General features: G+C 33.7%; 2 protein-coding genes across 3 annotated transcripts; one reads left to right on the top strand and one right to left on the bottom strand.

Annotated features, from left to right (window-relative positions):
- Positions 1-5: 5 nt before the first annotated feature.
- On the top strand, positions 6-2,697 carry LOC148958189 (SOSS complex subunit C-like). Its single transcript, XM_089113117.1, has one exon. The coding sequence runs from the start codon at positions 127-129 to the stop codon at positions 484-486; it is 360 nt and encodes a 119-aa protein (XP_088969243.1). The 5' UTR covers positions 6-126; the 3' UTR covers positions 487-2,697.
- A 210-nt stretch (positions 2,698-2,907) lies between these two features.
- LOC135682497 (pyruvate dehydrogenase (acetyl-transferring) kinase isozyme 2, mitochondrial) lies at positions 2,908-18,058 on the bottom strand. Of its 2 annotated transcripts, XM_065197415.2 has the most exons (14): positions 17,652-18,057; positions 16,881-17,019; positions 15,960-16,037; positions 15,599-15,662; positions 13,736-13,802; positions 12,847-12,897; positions 12,385-12,474; positions 12,007-12,084; positions 11,602-11,678; positions 11,168-11,269; positions 9,162-9,269; positions 7,109-7,222; positions 6,025-6,217; positions 2,908-3,749 (listed from the first exon to the last, which is right to left on the bottom strand). In XM_065197415.2, the coding sequence occupies exons 1-14, from the start codon at positions 17,755-17,757 to the stop codon at positions 3,727-3,729; spliced, it is 1,290 nt and encodes a 429-aa protein (XP_065053487.1). In that variant the 5' UTR covers positions 17,758-18,057; the 3' UTR covers positions 2,908-3,726. The 2 variants fall into 2 exon arrangements, with proteins under 2 accessions (XP_065053487.1, XP_065053486.1); XM_065197414.2 differs by lacking the exon at positions 2,908-3,749 and having other exon boundaries at positions 4,251-6,217; positions 17,652-18,058.
- Between the last annotated feature and the right edge of the window lie 838 nt (positions 18,059-18,896).

Below are 18,896 nucleotides of genomic sequence, written 5' to 3'. Positions count from 1 at the left end.
AATTCTTGGAATTGAATTTGAGAGGCTTCTTCGTAATGGAAGTGTTTCTCGTATTTTCTTGTCACAAAGCTTAACAAGGCAGGTTACTTTTTTTACTTCTTGGTATTGTTCAGCAGGATTGATGTAATGTCTTTTCAATCGCAAGGAAACCTTAATGAAAGGCAAAGTAGGCAAAGCATCTTACAAGAACTACAACAGCAGAAACAGCAGCTTCTGCAACAAGGCCAAGTTGCTGGACCTAGCCAAGTATCTGCCGTGGTCACACCCGTACCCATCCCGCCAAGATCAAATATTTCGAGATCCAGTACCTCTCAGGACCAAATGAGATCGCACTCTGAATCCTTGCATTCTTCGGCTGCTGCACATTCCAGAAGAACAGCATTAGAATATGCAAGTGCTCATTCTAACGGATATTTTGTATCGGTTGCTGATTCGCAATTCGGTAATCACATTTTACCTGGGATACCAAGATTGGAAGACAATTAAACTGTTTCGATTCTCGGAGTATGATGATTTCTTTTTTTCTGAAGCGTTGACGTTCTTTTTAAGCGAACTTTATCTTCAGCCATAAAATGTAGCAATTTTAGATTGCCTCAAAGCAAGTAAGACAACAATATGCGTGAACAAAATTCAGATTCTAGAATTCTAATTACTGTTACCCATTTAATTTTAAAGTAGTCTCTAAGCATTTGAATTCGGTAGAAAACGGCCACGAATCTATTGACAATAGATTTGTATTTGTATTGCCAATGGTATTGGTATTTGCATGCTAAACTAGCCTTGGACTTGGAAAATCAAAACCGTTGATTTGTACTTGGACATCAACGTGGCAAGTTCAAATATGATATCTAGTGTATTAATACACTGACATAAATTTAACAGATGCTCAATTACCGGCAAGATGTATTTGTGGTTTAATTTGTCCATTTAGAAAACGCCTTTAATGAAAATGTTGTGGCAATGACAAAGCTGTAAAATACAGCAATCAAATCTGCTGATGCTGTGTTGTTTTGCTAGAAATGTAAAAAACATGTAAATGGTGTCCAGGCAAAGATTTTTTGTTAAGAAAATTTGTTAAGAAAAGAAAATTGCACCCTTCTTTTTTTGAAAAATGATATAGCAAATGCACTTTTTAATATCTCTTATTTCCTGGCTCATCCAACTGTGACAGTTGGATGAGCCAGAAATGTCCCATATCTGACTCTAACCTGTCTTATAATCAACTTAGAAAGAATGCTCCTCTGAAGATGCAGAAGCTTCCCTGAACATTCAAGTTGTCTTTTGTGATTCACTAGAAAGTCAATCACCAGTAAGCTTCCTTACCAGGCCCTTAACATTATGATGATAATTAATCATTGATGATAATTGCTGACAAGTCAAGCTGGAAATGGCTGTGTAGAAAACTTAAAGAAAAATCAAGTGCTGGCCTCTCCAATTGAAAGAGATTCAAGAATATGATCCCCCAGTCAAAGTTATCTGATAATTATCAGGTCATCATGGCACCAATCTAAGGTATGCTGACGTAATTTGAGGCAGTCTATAAAGAAAGGGTTTTCACCATTATCTAGAATCCAAAATTAAAGATAAGTGGCCTTGTGACTTGCTTAATGTTGAATAGGCTTAGAGAAGTTAACCATCAGAAAATATAATAGGTTTGGAGAAGTTAACCATCAGAAGAAGCCTCAGCCCCCTTCATATGAAATTTTGTCCCATTCTCATTCCTCAAAAATTTTACTTGTATCTTTTTTAAAAATAGCTTTATAAAATTGGAATTTAAATAAAATTATCTATGGTTGGTCTTTCTGCTTAACTGGAAGAGAAGAAAAGCTTGAGCACAACAGTAAATTCCCCCTTTTTATTGTCAAGTTATGCATTGGCCTTTCTCAAAACTACTGCATCACTAGATACATCCCCATCAGCTCACAGCCGTGGAGTGAACTGTAATGTTTTCTAGACTCAGATAACCATGACGTGCAAAATAATGATTAAGGGATTGCGCTTTTGTCCTTCCATGTTTGTCAAGCAGCATACAGATTTCACATGGATCCCATTAATAATCTTAAAACCTTCAAGGATGCCTCCTGCATCATCTGCGTCTTAGAGTTGGCATATTTTACTCTGATCCAGAATCACAGGCATTTGGAAGCATGTCTGATCACATCTCTTAAAATCTTCTGACAAGTTATTGCTTTTATTAATTAGAAACTACAGTGGTGGAATAAGTCACCCATAACAAACATTGTCATGTCATGTGCGTTTAACTTTCCATCTTTTTAATTCTGAGAATGACTGTCCTAGACTCGCATTTTCTTGTACAAAAGTTCAATTAATTTGCTTGTTATAGAGAGCCAATTCACTCTATCAAATAGTGTAGGAGATTTCTACATAAACAAGAGGATTTCCATGGATTGTCAGATGAAAGAATATGATTTCCACTAAAGGTGCACAAAATTTTCATGGATTTATTTGTCCCTTGCCTGTTATCACATATGGCATTCTAATCTCCACATAAAAACAATTATTGGTTAATCTTTCAAAATCAATGAACTTGGATCAAATAACTCGACCAAGCCAGTCGTAAGATTTTATCTTTTTTTGGCTTATGGAAATAACAGTTTCCAATTATGTAATAATAATGAAACTTTATACACAAAGTATGTAGACTTTATGAAACATATAAAATACTTTCATTTTCTATTTTTCAACACAAACTTCTTTATCTGAAGACACCAAGATATATCACAAGGGAAAATTATTACCATCTTCAAGAAGAAAATTATTTTCTTATTAACTGATTTTTTAATCATTTTTAGCATGCCAGCTATGTAAGAAATCAAGGATGCCAGAGGCACAGAGAAACCATCCATAAGTGTAACCAGGTCAGCTTTGAGAGTGACAAATGCCAAATTAAAAGGAACAACTAGATGAAGAATTGTTTTAACTTCATTTACATAGAAGAATACTATACACAAGAAAGATGTTAAAAGTCTAGTTAGTAAACAAACAAAAACATTTGTTATAACATAAACACAGACAATGCACACGCAACACATTATACTATATTAGAAACAGCATAAATAATTGAAAAGTCTTATAAAGATAAACAACATAAAATGTGTTGTGATGTGACCTAAAGCCACACAGTTACTTATTTTCTAACATACCATTTAAATAGTATAATGATAACTTTTATTGGAATATTCAACAATAAAAGCAAAATAAACATTTACTGGGAGCACAATCAGGTAATGTACATTAATTTTCTATGAGTCTGATACAGATGTTGCAAATATCAAGTAACCAATATCAATTATCAATTTTGAAAGTAACCAACTTCAGAAAGAAATAGCAATCTATGATTGAGAAATTCTAATTAGCTTACAGATTCTTTTGGTATTCTCTTTTTGCTTACACAAGTTTATGTTGCTGTAAAGATACTTTGCTTTCAAGAAACATCCTTTAACATTTAAAAGACACCTATGAACAGGAACTTTTCAAAATCTCACCATTCACAAAAAGGAACATCTGAATTCACAATACCTAACAATAACACTAAACAGCGTCAGTCATTTAAAGAAGACTATTTTTGCATTCTTACAAATTAATAAACTACTTCCATGCCAAATCACACTTTTGAGAAAATTGTTTATGACTTTTATTCCAAGATAAAGTTTGCTGTCAACCTTTGAGAAGTGACAATATCTATCACTTAATAAAGGGCACCAATTATCTCTCTTTTGATGAAGGAGCTAGAAGACAGAAAAGCAATTTCATTTACCAGAGAAAATTTTGCAAAATGGGCACAAATTTAGAGACTTATGCAAAAATTTAATGATCAGCTACAGAAAAATAAATTTATCAGAAATGAATCTAGGTGAGGCACTCTTGAAATCCCTGTCAACTATGCAAACTTAAAGATGCTCCATAAAACTAAGAAGCATGGTACAGTGAAACTACTAAAAAATGTCAAAAAATACTTCCAAACTATTTTAGGTACTATTAAAAATCAATCCTAGAATACAAAGAATTTTGACAAATTAACTTGTGTATATGATCATCAAACAGGTCACTGGAAATACAAACTGACTTTATGAACTGATCGAAAACCAAGTTTGCGTAAGGTTAGGTTATAACATGTCTGTTATTATTTCTCAAGCAATGATCTTTTAGGCACCAGACTGCTTTATGTGGTGATAAAAATTTGCATGATAATATGAAGTTGCGTCCAACAAATACACAAAAAATGCCAATTGTCAAGTTTTGTAATTTCATTCTATCATTTCAATAGATATGAACAATATGAAAACGACTTAAAACCATCTAGATATCAATTAACTTGTCTCCTAGAGGCAAGAAAACCCTATAGCAACACTACACCTTTTTAAGTTACAGCTCTGTTCACAACACAGATCAAAAACTATTCTAAAATGCAGCAACCATGATACCTGCTGGATAACATAAGCTACCATAAAATCCATGTATAAGCCATCCTCATTATAACCACCCCAGTACATTGTTCTTGTTTCACAGAATGGAGTATATCAGAAACATATAGAATTCATTTTGTTGAAAATAATAGCAAAGCTCACTTTCCTAAATAGCCCTTGGAAAAGAATCCTCACAAAGGTCACATCCTCAAAGACCAAGGAACAAAATGTGGGAGAAAATGGTGGCTTATACACAGGTTTTCAAACTAATCTGGAAAATCAGGCAAACATGGAGAGGAGCAGGGAACAAAAACCTCCAACTAACTATCTTTAGGGCTATTACTGAACTCCAACTGTGCAATTCAGTAAAAATTGTTTGAAATATTATATAAAAACATACTTTGAACCTAAATTTGACTATTTTTCTTTATCGCTACAAATATTTTTGAAAATATCCTATCACTCAATCATTACTGATTAATTATCAATTATGAATGGGAAACACAGAGAAAATCATTTATACTGTCCTATACTCTCAGTCACCAACTAGAACTTTCGAGGTATATATACTTAAAACAACATTTCTTGAAAAGGCAAATACCAGGTTTATATTCTCAGATAAAACACATTACAATCCCTATACTAGAGAAACTTGCATAAAGGGTACATCCAAACTTTTGAGGCTTAATACAGTACACATTCAAAATGCCTTCTACTTCCTTCTTCTAAGTGAATAAAGGATTCCATCCCTTTGTGACCTTAATTTCCATTCAATTTTTAAGACTGGATAACAAAAAACCAAAGCTCATTTATCATGCTAGTCTTAACATTATGAAGTGCATCTAAAGACTGTACTCCTTGTCAGCACAAAAAAATGTTGTTTACAAATCCATGAAGGTTTTTCACACATCATTAACATATATTCATAAAAATATTTTCTTGCATATCAAAGGGTATTTTTCATTTTTTTTGTATTTGCAATCCTGTCGTTAATGTTGGACTAGTTGAGGTAACAATCCATCAAGATGTGTGATTTTAAGAGCTAAGGCAACAAATCAAGGTCAATTGATATGTTAATGAAGGTCAACTGAACAGCTAAAATATAATTTTAGGGGCAAAATGAATAATTAATCTTTATCAAGGAAGTGCACTTTTTAAAAGTAGAGATTGGCCCCTGCAAATGTCTTAAATGCATGTGGCTTAATTATAAGTTAGTTTCACATTTGGTTCATATTTATTATTCTACTTAAAATATCATATTAATGACTTTTTTGATATACTTATCTTTTAATGAAGTGCAATAAGAAAACAAAGATGAAAAGAAGTAAATTTTGATTAACTGATTTAAATCTAACTTGGAAGAGGCATATATATGAAGCATGAAATGGAAACAAATAATGTAGAACAACATTTGATACAAAGTGAACAAAATAGAAAGATGAAAATAGGCAAAGCCTTACTTCCAGACAACACGTATGGGCATCAGTTCATAAAGCCTCAATTTATACAAAGAAAGTAGTGGCAAACACAGAAGCCTCTTCAATAATACATTAAATATACACTATCTAATCTTCTCTAGAAAATTGAGATTCATTACCATCTGATCCGAGTCTCTTGTTACGCAAAAAATTCAGATATGGCTTTGAATATGAATGATTCTGCCCTTGGTAAAATGAATCTGAACTCCAATCTTTCATTGAATTCCCACCACTGCTGTCTGCCTCATCATATGTTTTTGCAACCAAGGAGTTGTACAATGGTAAAACTTCACTTGCATGTTTTGAAAAAGCCTTCAAAAAATGATTTATGCATCAGATATAATATCTGAAACTTTGAAGTGTATAACAGGCTTTCAAGAAACTAGAAAAACAAATTATAAATAGATAAACTAATAACCATGTCTTTTAAATTCATGGGGTGGTGTGAGAGGATGTGACTGACCCCCAAGAGTCATGAGCTGTCGTTTCACTCTGCATATACAGCATTATCTACTGTGACTCAACAAACTTGGAAGTAAGCAGAAATTATCCTACAACAAATTTTATACAACCCCCTCTTGGGTTTACACAAAGATCATTTTATATACACCCTGTACTTTAAGTAAGTACTTTGAAAGTTCTTAGGGGGCCACAACTTTACAAAGACATGCCACTACAGTCTAGAAAGTAATGACTAAATTGATTTAGTAAACAGCTTACATACTACCATCACCATGGTCCTCACATTTTTTAAAACAAAAGATCATTTTACAAACTATTTTGCTTTGAGTCTTAAAATTGTGCTTTCTAGCTTACATTGGAGACTTTTTTCAAACTTAAAAAAATAAATGCTATGATACTAGGTAAATAAGGGAATAGAAATTTGAGACAAGTTTGTGGGCTTGAAATGACCTTTCTGAGAGATTTAAAAAAAAATTTCATGTAAATCTGCTATGTCATCATGGGCTTTCAAAGCAATTGTTTTTCATATCAAAGACAAAAACTGGATAATCTTAAAAAGCTGTCACGCATTTGACTACATGCGTGACAATGTCTAGACATATGCTAACATGCTGGATCACTATCGCATGCATCCAACTGAAAGGCCTAAAAAATAATGTATAAATGAAAATAGACCAGAAATTGAAGGAGCATGACATATAACTGGATCTTGCTAGAAATTGTTCTTCTTAGAAAGCAAACCTTCAGGTAGATATTAGCGTTGGTTCCATATCCTTCCATGGATGAAATCTGGATGTCTCCTCCAAAGTACTTTGCATACATCCTTGAAAGTGGTAAACCATAGCCATATCCAGCCTGTGGCCAAATAATCAAACATTTATTTCAATCATTTGTAAAACCTCTCACTTACAACAGTACAAAAACTACAACATTAAATAAGGTAGATACATCTACTTATGCTAGAATCATCTGCAGTTCATATTGATTTTGAAACATCTGAATACACCTTTTTAATGTTGTTGTTTTGCAAAAGAATAATTATACACAAACAAATTTACAGTATGGCAATTTGTGCTGGACTGCTAGACAGCTTAATGTCTTATTTACTGTTTTCATGGCACATCTACATTGTTCATTTGCTGCAGTTTTGTTGTTTTTGCAAAATAGATGGGAAATGTTGTCTACTTCAATCTAATTTGCAATTCAGTTTATTTCAGTTTTCAATTCAAAAACACAAATAACTGCAGTCGTGATGAATAATTGGAACATAATTACATTGCTACTGCTCCATCCTGACCTTAACTATCAAACTAACTGAAAATAGAGACATAATTCATTGGTTTCTATTTAGCATTAATCTTTCGCAGCAAAGAAGAAAAATATCTTAATTCTATACTGTCCAATTTATTGTGTTTATTGGCTAATTGTGTTTATTCTTAGGGCATCCACAGCAAATTAAATGCATGCAATTTGCTATGAAATGCACAAAGGCATTAAGTCTCCAGTATTTACAAAACTAGGTCACAAGTCAGGCAATATACAAGCGGTGGCAGCTCATGCTATTGGGCATTAGGTGCAGTGCCCCACCAAGAAATTTGTAAAGATTGTAATTTGAGAGCAAGGTGATTGGCTAATCGAGCCTGTTTTGGGCAAAAATTATTTCTGCCCTCCCAGGAGCATCGGCAACTACTGTTCATGAACACATCTCTCAGTCACAGCAAAACACACTTTACTGCTCTCTCAACATGGTTAGCTTCAAAAGAAATCAATCTTTGTTGTTTGTTTCATACTTTACTGGACATACTTTACTGGACAAGTTTGGCCTAGGCCTTATCAATGAAATTGGACAGCCACAGTCTTACAGTTTTGTTATGACATGGTCTTTACTTATTCAAGAGATTAACTGCAACTGCTAGGCCCAAACAGACCTGAGCTACTGCCAAACATTACAATCTGGACGTAAATTCACCAAGTCTCAATATATTCCAAAGAAGGAGTTATTGTGATGCAATTAACCTTGGATGAGTTTGCTGTGTTATGTTTTGCCAAAAGAAAAGATATGCCTTTCACCAGAAACACCATATCTTGTGAGGAAATTAGTGATCAAGTTAGCAAGAACAGTGGAAATCAATAAAGAGCGGAATGACTTTTCGTAAAAAATTTCTATGACATCTTTCAAAATAAACTGAACCAAAATTTTGTACCTTCATGAAGATGTTATGAAAAGAAGCAGAAATGGTTTTAATTTTATTTGGCATATAAAATGTGGTTCTTTGTGAGTCTTTGGATTTGTTAAAAATATCCATTGTTCACCTTTTCTTTGTGCATAACTGCAAAATTGATATATTGATACTTCCCAAAGGCAAGAGGCCATTTTCCTAGCTAATTACAACTAATTGTTCAACTACAGTATCTATTAGATTGGAATATCAAGGGAGAATCTTTGAATTAGAACATGAACAAAACGAGACATGTTTTAAATTTCAGAATTGAGTATATGTAAATTATTTTATATGAGCTGTGCATGTTAATTAAGTTCTCATGATATAAGAAGAACTTCTTACTAGAATAATCATGGGGCTTTTTACAGTGTAATCAACAAAGAACCCCACTCTAGAGCTGGTTTTTGCCCCACCAGCCATTTCTACCATGAGCTGCCACTGTATACAAATAATATTGAACATACAAAAATCTTGAAAAAGAAGGAACAATGGCAGTCATAGCTTTAGGATATGAATCTAAATGAATCCACTATCCATTACCATGCCCCTGTTAAAGATTGATTAAAGCATACCAATGGTGCGATTGTCCCAGAGGCCAAAGGCTGAGGTGCTGTTGTATAGTGATACATGAACAAGTTTTCAATCTGGGATCGGGTTATTCCACCACCTTTGTCTGAGACCTGCAAAAACATTTCTCTTTAAGACCATAATTTCATATAAACTTTTTGCGAGACAACTAAAAGTCTGAAATGTAGAGTGGTCAATAACAAGCTTTCAACAACAATATCTCAAGTAAAAAAACATAACGAATCATAAAAATGAACAAAAAATGATGGGTATCCCGCATCTCTTGATACACTGTAAAACAATAGCTTTGGCTAAAGACATTTTCAGGACATATTCATCCAACCACAGAACATCAAGCCTTTTGGTAAGAAAAGCTCACACAAGTGAACCAGTGCTTTTGTGATTTCTCCTGTGCAAGCAATAGCTCAAGGTAAAGATAACCAATCAACAGTCCTGGTAATATAAGTCATGCAACCGCACATGCACACCTCCAAGCATGCAAAAAGTCCTGAGACCTGCTTTCTATTGCATGGGCAGTACCATGTTTTGAGTTGCTATTTTTTTCTAATTTTTTCCCCTCAAGTTTCTGTTCAATTTCTCTAAATTAATTTTTAATTTCTTTTGTGTGTGTGTGAGGCTGGGGGCATTTTAACTCTTTAAAGCCCTGTCGCAGAATAGAGATTTGCTTTTCTCTATTCTGTGGCCCTGCTTCCATTACTCCATTTTTGTATGTCTCCGTTTCATCATTCCATTTTCGTATTTTCTTGAAAACGTTACCTCAGGCCACTCTGTTATGGTCGAAACGATAACATGGGTGTTTCCATTACTCCATTTTTATCCATTATCATATCTTTTGTTTGAGCTCTCCTTCAAACTGAGATTGAATGATTCTCTGTTCCCAATAAAATAACACAATATTCAAAGATTCCGTTTTTTGAATGACCCAATTTTTGAATGATTCCATTCAGAATAGCATTTTGAATAACTTTGGCTTGGTATCGAAAAATTCCCTTTTTAAGGGTATACAATAATCCAGCCGACAGCATCATTTTGAAATTTTTTGAAGGTACAATGTGAAGGTCAAATAATGTATACATCATTTCAGGATTATGTTGTTAGTTTATAGAGTTTTATCCAGATAACTTATGCTAGGAGTGCAACAAAATGTTTATTAATGTTTGCTAAGGGTTCACTCCTTATGGCTGTCACAAAATCAAGAATTTGTAAAAAATCTGTAATCATATACATTGTCACTCATTTTATTGTTCCTTTCTTGCATGTCTGTTCAAGTTTTTACACAGTCCCTAGCAATTGCTTGTGTGGTCTTGTTTTTGGCAAAATTCTCATTCGGTAAAGAGAAGGCTTTGGGACAGCATCAGTTGGCAAATGGTGGACTACAATCTTGTACTCTTTGAGCAAAGCCATTTTGAGAACGAGGATAGAAAAGGTGGGACTAAGCAAGCTAAATTTCCATAAATTCAAGCATAATTTCAAAGATACAATAACCCACTATGTCCAACAAACGATGGCATAGAGAATATGGAACATTTCTTGCTGCTCTGCCATTCCTTTAAGGAACCTAGTAGAGGTCTCCTCGCTGGTGTCAAAAATGTACTCGAAGCCTATGGTAAACCTGATGCTCTAGATTATAACATATTGAAAATCCTTTTATGTCAAAATGAAGACTTGCCCTTGGAAGCTAACAAGTTAATTTTAAATCTCACAATCAAGTATCTTTTGAAACCAAACGCTTTGATTAAAGTTTACTTTGCATGGATCAACCCCCCCCCCCCCTAAATCTTCAAATATTCTTAATTACAAACATTTTTCTCCAGTTTACAAACTCTGGTTATGGCTCCAGGGTAGACAGAGTTAATGCTCAACCCGGAAGTTGTCTTTGTAGAGTATGTAAAGCAGCATGTAGTTAAGGTATTATAGTAACTATGTAACCTTTTGGAATGTATATATAAAATAATTGCTTGCTTAAATCAAAAATGTTCATGAAAATTACCTGAATAGTAAGATCTTCATTTCCTTTTCCTATTAGCACATTTATGCGTGGAAGATCAACATTGTCAGCTCCATGATATTCAATTACAGCTCGCATTGCATTCTATGACACAAAAGTTTCATGATAATTAAATAAAACATCTCTTTACCAACATTTCAGTCAAATGTTTATAAAGGAAAACCAGTTGTATGTGCACTGTCCTTGTGTCTTAACCTAAACAACCAAAAATCCTAAATCCTACCCCAACAATCAAAATGAATAAAAAAAAAGAGTCAAAACATTCATGATCAAAAGTGTTTTTCCTGAAAATCTATTGTTCTGCTGATATACCCCATAAAAAAGGTATGCTTTAAATATTGTCAAATGCAAAAGAAAGCTTAAATATATGTCTAATAATCACAAAAAACTTTGAGTAGTCTATAAGGGCTTCTTACCTTGACCAATTCAAAGATCATATGATACAAATGTGATGGAACATAGGCAACATTGATTGGTTCTCCTCTCTCTACAGCTGATGATAAAAATGACCTTCTTTCAATATATATTAAAGTCAAACATCAAATGCACTTGACTTTTAGTTTTTAGACAGGATCTATTCTTATAAAACAGAATATATCCATATGTACGATGGATACAGTGGTTGTGTTGCCTATCTTTCACTGCTCTACAAAATACAAATAAGTGCAAAAAATGTTTTCCTTTATGGTCAAGTCTGTCAGTTCTTCTATAAAAATAATAATAATAATAAACAAGACATGGAAAATCTTAAAATAAAACAATTGGAGAAAAAAATTATGCGTCATTTCCTACACAAAACAGCATTCATTAAAATTATATACCATTATGTTCTTTGACAGTGATATCAGGTGATGCATAGTAGAACTGATCACACAGTAGCCTAGCATTATCTGCAGCATCTATAAAAAAAGAAGTTATCAAATGCTCAACCAAAGATTAGACATGTCTGCTATTATTCTGAGTTTCATGCTTATGCACTCATGAGACTCTTAGAAAGTCATCAAAGAAATTCACACAAGCTGATGTCACTATGGAATTGAAATTTAAAGAAGCTTTAATTAATATTAATACTAAGCAAATAAGTCAAATGCCTTTAAATTCATTGAAGTAGCTTCAACATTCTACAAAAAAACAAGAAGTACATGAAAGTATATCCTTATTGCAGGAGAAAATCAAATGCCAGACCATGACAGACATACCTTGCACAACAGTTGAAACATTACAGTTTGGATCAAACACACCAATGAACTTGCTTTTTGAGCTGCTTATGTTTTCATCAAATAAAGCCACTAAAAAACAGCATGCATGTCGGGCAGTTGCAACAATGAATGGCATTTTAACATACACACTTAAGTAGTTTCAACATTGCCATAATGGCAATTCACTAGATTATCCTCTCCTGAAACAAAAAATGTGTGATGACTCAACACACGAAAATCTTTGATCATCATCCTACATTCTCTATGCATCTTTTGCATCTTTCAAAATGTGGACATCATTCTTTTAGGGTATGGTGGGATTATATTTAACAAAGAAAAATAATTATTATTATTGATACAGCTTCAATAATGATATAGGCACTGATTAGCATCAAATTTAACAATTCAAAGTTCAGTTTGTTTGAGTACTTTCCTAATTTAAAATGTCATATAAATACTTACAGTGTTGTGTCATAAGAAGCCTGACACTGATTCTGTTCATATAAAATCGATCTGAAAAAAATAAAAGCAATAATGTAATGTTGAACTCCAGAAAAGCAAGACACAATTAAAACAAACACTACAAGTGCTTGGGAAAATACTACATTGACCATGAATATGGTTGTTTAAGAAATTTTGCAATGTGCTGCAAATGAAATTGCTAGCAGTGGTGGTCACCTAGGGGAGTGGTGGTCACCTAGGGGGAGGGGGGTCAAAGGAGGCTGCCCCAAAATATTTAGGAAGACAATGGAAATTTGTTTTAAAACAATTGACAAATGTGATGTCATCTTATCAAAACAACAGGCTCGCCCCCCCCCCCCCCCCTCCCCCAATATTTGCCCAAGTGTCTGCAACTGTCTGCAAAATATACCAAGTTGGATCACAAAGAAAACAATACTGCTAAGAATGGTTCTATGTAAAAAAGCTTCTTATGTAAACAAACTGGTTTGAAGGAACTATGAATAGCACACATACATATGAGTGGTCGTCTATTGATACATCTATACCCCTCAGCATAAGAACTATAAAACTCTCGGAAACAATTTCAAATAATCTTATATTTATTTTGTGCATTGGTTATGAGGTATCTTGAAGACCTTAAAAAGCATCATCATCATAAGTTGCTTCAATGCTATTTTCAGTGCTAGCCTTAAATGATGTCAGTTTTAATATGAAAAAACAAAAGCAGAAATCAACAAGATGAAATCTATGAAAAATATTTTGTGATAGTTACTATTTCACCTTAATACCAAATAAACTACAAAGAAGGTTTTCATGACCTTCCCAAACTAACATGACAAAGAATATATAATTATATATTCTCATTAAGTGCTTAGTAGATGTTACATACCCAGGAAATACTGGATAGACGGGTGGATTGAATCTTCACCTTCAGAATCTCGTAACTCGATGACCCCCTGGAAGATTTGAATATAAATTAAAAGGCTTACATACCTTTTTAACAACTAATTAGTGCAAAAGGAAGAACATTTATAGAATTAAGTTTAGCTTTGCTAACCTGACCTCAAATGGAACTGAAACACACCTGCTGATTCAGACTTTATAATAAGCTTTTTGGTTTAGGGTAAGAAAATATATCTGCAACTTTTATCAAGCACACTTAAATTGTTACTTGATTACTTTTTCATAAATCAATGAACTGAATACTTTTTCATAAATCCCTGTCAAACAGATCAAGAAGCTAGTTGCTCTTAATAGTTAATAGGAATTCAATTACAAATTTTGGGTAAATCTTTTATTGTCTGAAGATTCTGAAAACTCACACTAGATGAACAAAATTACATTAAATGTCACCCTATGACTTCAATCCTTAAAAAACTAATGTTTGTGGTTCTAGAAAGTTGCTTTGTTTGTAATACAATCAATTTAAAACAATCAAAAACAAATTGGTTGAAATTACACAGGATTGTGAAAATGCCATAGGAAACCAGCACAAAATCATGCACTATTGATGTTCAAAATGGCAACACAATCATTAAGATGTGTTTGCATGGCAACAATGTATCCACTTTCTATCTTTTGCCTACCATAAAATGCATTAATTTATTAGATCGTTTGTTACTAGACATGGTTGCCTTGAAATCACAATCAAATGCCAAATACGTTTTAATGCAAATTGTCTTGTCCTTAAAATGAAATGGCATCACAAAAAACCACAACCAACCAGTTTGAAAAAGCATCGAAAATTTATGTCTTTTTGCAGAATATAAAAGCTTTTCACTCATATGCAGGCTTTTCATTTGTGTGTGGTATTAAAGGTGCTATTTGATTTGCATAAAATATAAAAAACAGCAGTTGATTAAAATACTGTATTTAATGCAGTGTATTTATTTGGTTGCTATTGGTTTGCGTTGAAATCTTTTTGGAAAAAGGACTACAACTAAGATGGCAAAAAAACAAGCTGAAAATAGCACTGCTAAAAGGTTATATGGACCTTATTAGAAGAAGATCAAGAACTTTAGCTATGCTAACACAACTTGCTGCATCAAGGAGCAGATTTGATTAGACACTGTACATCCCTGCCTCTTAAAACTTGAGATCAAAATCACAATCACATATTGATGGTGGGCATTTTCCATTCAATTCAACAAAGTTATGGGGAGACATAAACATAGCAGCTTTGTTTTGGCTTATTGTTTATCATAAAAAATAATATACTAATAGAATAATTTAACAACTTGTACAACTTATGCATTTAGCCTTAACCAATCAATTGGTCTTAACATCTTTAAAGATGAACAAGAAAAGTTCTTCTGTTAATTTTCTTGGTTTCTGTTCAGTTTGTAACACAAAAGGTCCCCTTGAAAGTAGCACCCTATAGTTATTGACAACAAGATAAAAAACAACCTATAAAAAAGCGGTTCACATTGCACGCCATCGCACCCGCAAAGTAGTCAAGACATGCGCAACACCACACGAGGCCTATTTTCAAACTACAAAGACTGTAAATGTCATACCGTATAGTACCGCAGACGCTGTACCAAATTGATTCTATCATATACCAAATATGAATTTATAACAAATATTGTTATAACAAAGCATCTGTACCAGGCCTTAGATGCCCTAACCTAGCTTGATGTCATTATATCTATTGTGGAACTACATAAATAGAAAAAATCAGAATCGATGTGCCCCTGAAAGAGTAGGGCTTTGTGCTTTGAGCACAAAACTATAATTTGTCTAAGAAAACTACCTGTGCCATGGTCTCAACAGTGTTGTCATGTCTTCGCTTAATGTGCAAAAGCTTCTTGGCAAATCTGCAACAGAGTTTAACAATAGCAGCTTACTTTCTGATAACATTTAATTCAATACAAAACATAATCAGTTTTCTAGAGGTAGTGAAAATGATTTATCTAAAAATAGAAGAAACATATAAACCCTGCTTATTTTTTTCAACAAATATATTTATCTCCCAGATCTTAATTCATTACACTGACATCAAGTAGGCCCTTTTCTATTTTTGTAAAACATGAACATAAAAACAACATTTTTGAGAGTGCTTTAAACAACTAAAATGTTATCATGTGCATCATGCCTAAATCTATGGCACATACTTATCTAGAGTAGTGTCACTAATTGGACTTTCATGCAGGTCATGGAATTCCATCAAGTCCAAAAAACTCTGCACATACCTGTAAAAAACAAGGGAAATTTGTATCTTTATTATTTTCAGCAAAATATCACCAACATGCCAAAAGTGCGTAAAGCAATTAAAATTTGAAGATAAGCATAAATGCTTTTAGAAAATGAAATTGCTTTCCTAATAACAACCTATTGTATTCTCATTGCGTATAAATATCTTAGCAATAAAGTGCAAGCACAAACTACAAATGCTGTAGCAAAGCTACCAACATATACAACTAAATACAGTCCCATCACTCCAAGGCAAAGCAGAATTATATGCAATATAAAAACTATTGGCAGATATTCCCCAAGCATGGCTGGGGAGGTAATAATTCAAGGTTGAATGCCTCTCTGTAGTCGCATATCCTTGGAGCCAAGATTACAATGCATATTCAATATAAAAAGAGACATATAAAAAACATTTGGTGATACATTTTAAGTTATCACAATGTTTTTAACAAAGATAAACAATTTTTCAAACACTGATAAACCCTCTATATATAGCCTATAACAAACAAATTTACTCTATGAAAACCACAGCCTCAATTATTAAAAGCTCTTTAGTTTTTGACAATTTCCTGAATACAACCATATCATTGCAAACTTTTCAAAACATCGCAAACATCCACAACATAGATAGATAACTATGAATAAAAGTTTAGCTTGCTTAGCCTCACCAATTTGATGCTCATTGTCTACAGCGGTTACCTGGCTGGCAAAATTCTGACATTCCTGGCTGATAAAATTCTTTCTTAAAAGAATTTTTCTCTAGCCTTGCTTTTGGTCATGAAACACTAGATAACCTTGGCAGAGTTAAATGTCTATGATAATAAAATAAACTGGATCCTTACCAGCTCTTCACAAGTTCAACAGAGGGCATTCTGCGTAAATTTCTGGGTAAAAGGTTGATCTCTTTCATAATATGAGCCAGTCTAACAGGAACTTCATGTTTGAGAAACTCAAATGATTCAGTTGGTGTTGCACTTTTCCCTAAAGTGAAATGATAATTGTTAAAGTTGGGTCAGAAAGAATTGTTTTATACGATGATCTTAACACAATTATGACAAAAACATATACTCTAAAACTATTAATTCTTATAATGTTAGATGGGTCATCATTATCCTGACAAATACTAAATGAAATAAATGAAATATATGAAACACAAAGAGTGGATGTTAAAATAGTGAATTTTAAAGGGTCTTGCAAAATATCAGTAAGGGCTCTCAAAGAGTGGATGTTAAAATAGTGAATTTTAAAGGGTCTTGCAAAAAATCAGTAAGGGCTCTATTCTTAGACACGAGAAGTGACGCATAAACTAGGATTCAATTAAGCAACATTAAGCATAAGTAAGCAACACAGCGTTCATTCATGGACCTGCTACTCTCGTTTGCTTATACAACGCGATTTCTTTTCCTACGATCGGGAAGTCTTGTACACCAATTAACTCATCGTTTGAACGCTTCTTTAGGCTTCTATACGTTTCTGGGCGAAATATTTTGAAATTTTTCAAAATCTTTTCGAATGCACGGACAAAAATACCGTGTGAAGCAAGGTATATGTAAATAAAACAAAATAATAAAAAAACAGTTTGAATGCGCATGTCTATTGCAAATAGAACTTACCAAAGCTTGTGAACTGTTCAATAGATAGAGTCGACTGGTGAAAGCGACTATATTTGTTGACAAGTGCTTGCAAATCCCGAGCTGCCTCTCTTGCTACCCTGCCCATGATGTAAAGATGCGCTCAACTCTTGACGATTGAAAGATTTCTTCCAGTATTTCTTCCGATGGCCTAGTACTTGCCACTGTAAACAAACTGCGAATTTAGACTTTTCCTTAATACCTAAGATGGTCTGGATACATTTGAAAATTTGGCAGCAGGAAAAGCTGATAACAATGTTGTGTGCGACGTACACAGTTGATAACTGAAACACGTTGCTGCTTCCATAAATGAAATATGAGTTTGTTTTCCTCGTCACCCAAACGAACTTTAACAGACACTGAGGTTGCGACAGCCAGTTCACTAGTAAACTTTTGAGGAGCCTCATTTGCATACGTCCATCGACTACGTGTTCTGTGTCATCCCCGTAAGGGTGCAAGGTCAACTGCTAATAAAGAGATGTCTCCAATTTCAATTGATAAAAATTTTGCAGGGGAAATTTAATTTAGAAGGTAACTCTGCGTCAACCCTACTTCTTACAAAGTTTGTTCACCTTTGCCTCGGAGTCGATTGTTGCAGTGTTTCTCAACTCCACTCAGCAAAATTTACAGTTTTTCATTAAGAATAGCATTTTCAGCATTTTCAATAAATATTTTATTGCTCTACTCAAGACTTTTACGGTAATCTAAAAATACATTTCATAACGTTGCGTTTTGCCGTGCCTCTCGCCTGGAGACATGTGGCAAAGAAAGCACTTGTGCCACAGGGTAACCAAACGATTTCGAGATGAATCTTGTAGTAGCCGTCAACTCGAAATGTAGAATTGCTTTTTCCTTCAAAAAAATAAGAGCAACATTATAGCTGGAAGTAATAGGCTACTGTCTTGCAGAAACAGACCGTGAAAATTTGTCTAATGTTTTGTGCTTTATAAAAACCAGTTTAGTAGGAGAAGCATGTCACCTCGAAAAATAAAACAAGTTTATAACAATGCATTTATTTGACCCGATTTGCATTCCTACAAACAGGTCTAGTGCTTTGAGGTCAAATAACTGGTTTCGAGGTGAAATCCAGAGATGCAACAGAGATTCAAGCTCAACCGGTTTTCGGAAATTCGAAAAGTATATTATTAATTGTATCTACCAACGCTAAAATATACTACACCCATGTTGAATACCTCTGTGCTACACAATTAGTTCTGTTGCGCAGGG

Source organism: Rhopilema esculentum, chromosome 16 (assembly GCF_057945365.1).
Source record: "Rhopilema esculentum isolate cy_ngs chromosome 16, ASM5794536v1, whole genome shotgun sequence".
Lineage (NCBI taxonomy): Eukaryota > Metazoa > Cnidaria > Scyphozoa > Rhizostomeae > Rhizostomatidae > Rhopilema > Rhopilema esculentum.
Note: the sequence above shows the minus strand (reverse complement) of the source record. Positions and strands in the feature narration are given on the sequence as shown.

Bases quoted from the DNA above. Each gene is read 5' to 3' on its own strand.
- LOC148958189 (XM_089113117.1), top strand. From the start codon at position 127: ATGTCTTTTCAATCGCAAGGAAACCTTAATGAAAGGCAAAGTAGGCAA.
- LOC135682497 (XM_065197414.2), bottom strand. From the start codon at position 17,757: ATGGGCAGGGTAGCAAGAGAGGCAGCTCGGGATTTGCAAGCACTTGTC. The intron at 12,475-12,846 runs GTAAGTATTTAT...GCTGTTTTTTAG, and splicing joins GCTTCTTATGACACAACACT to TGGCTTTATTTGATGAAAAC. The intron at 11,679-12,006 runs GTATATAATTTT...TTTTATCATCAG, and splicing joins CACTGTCAAAGAACATAATG to CTGTAGAGAGAGGAGAACCA.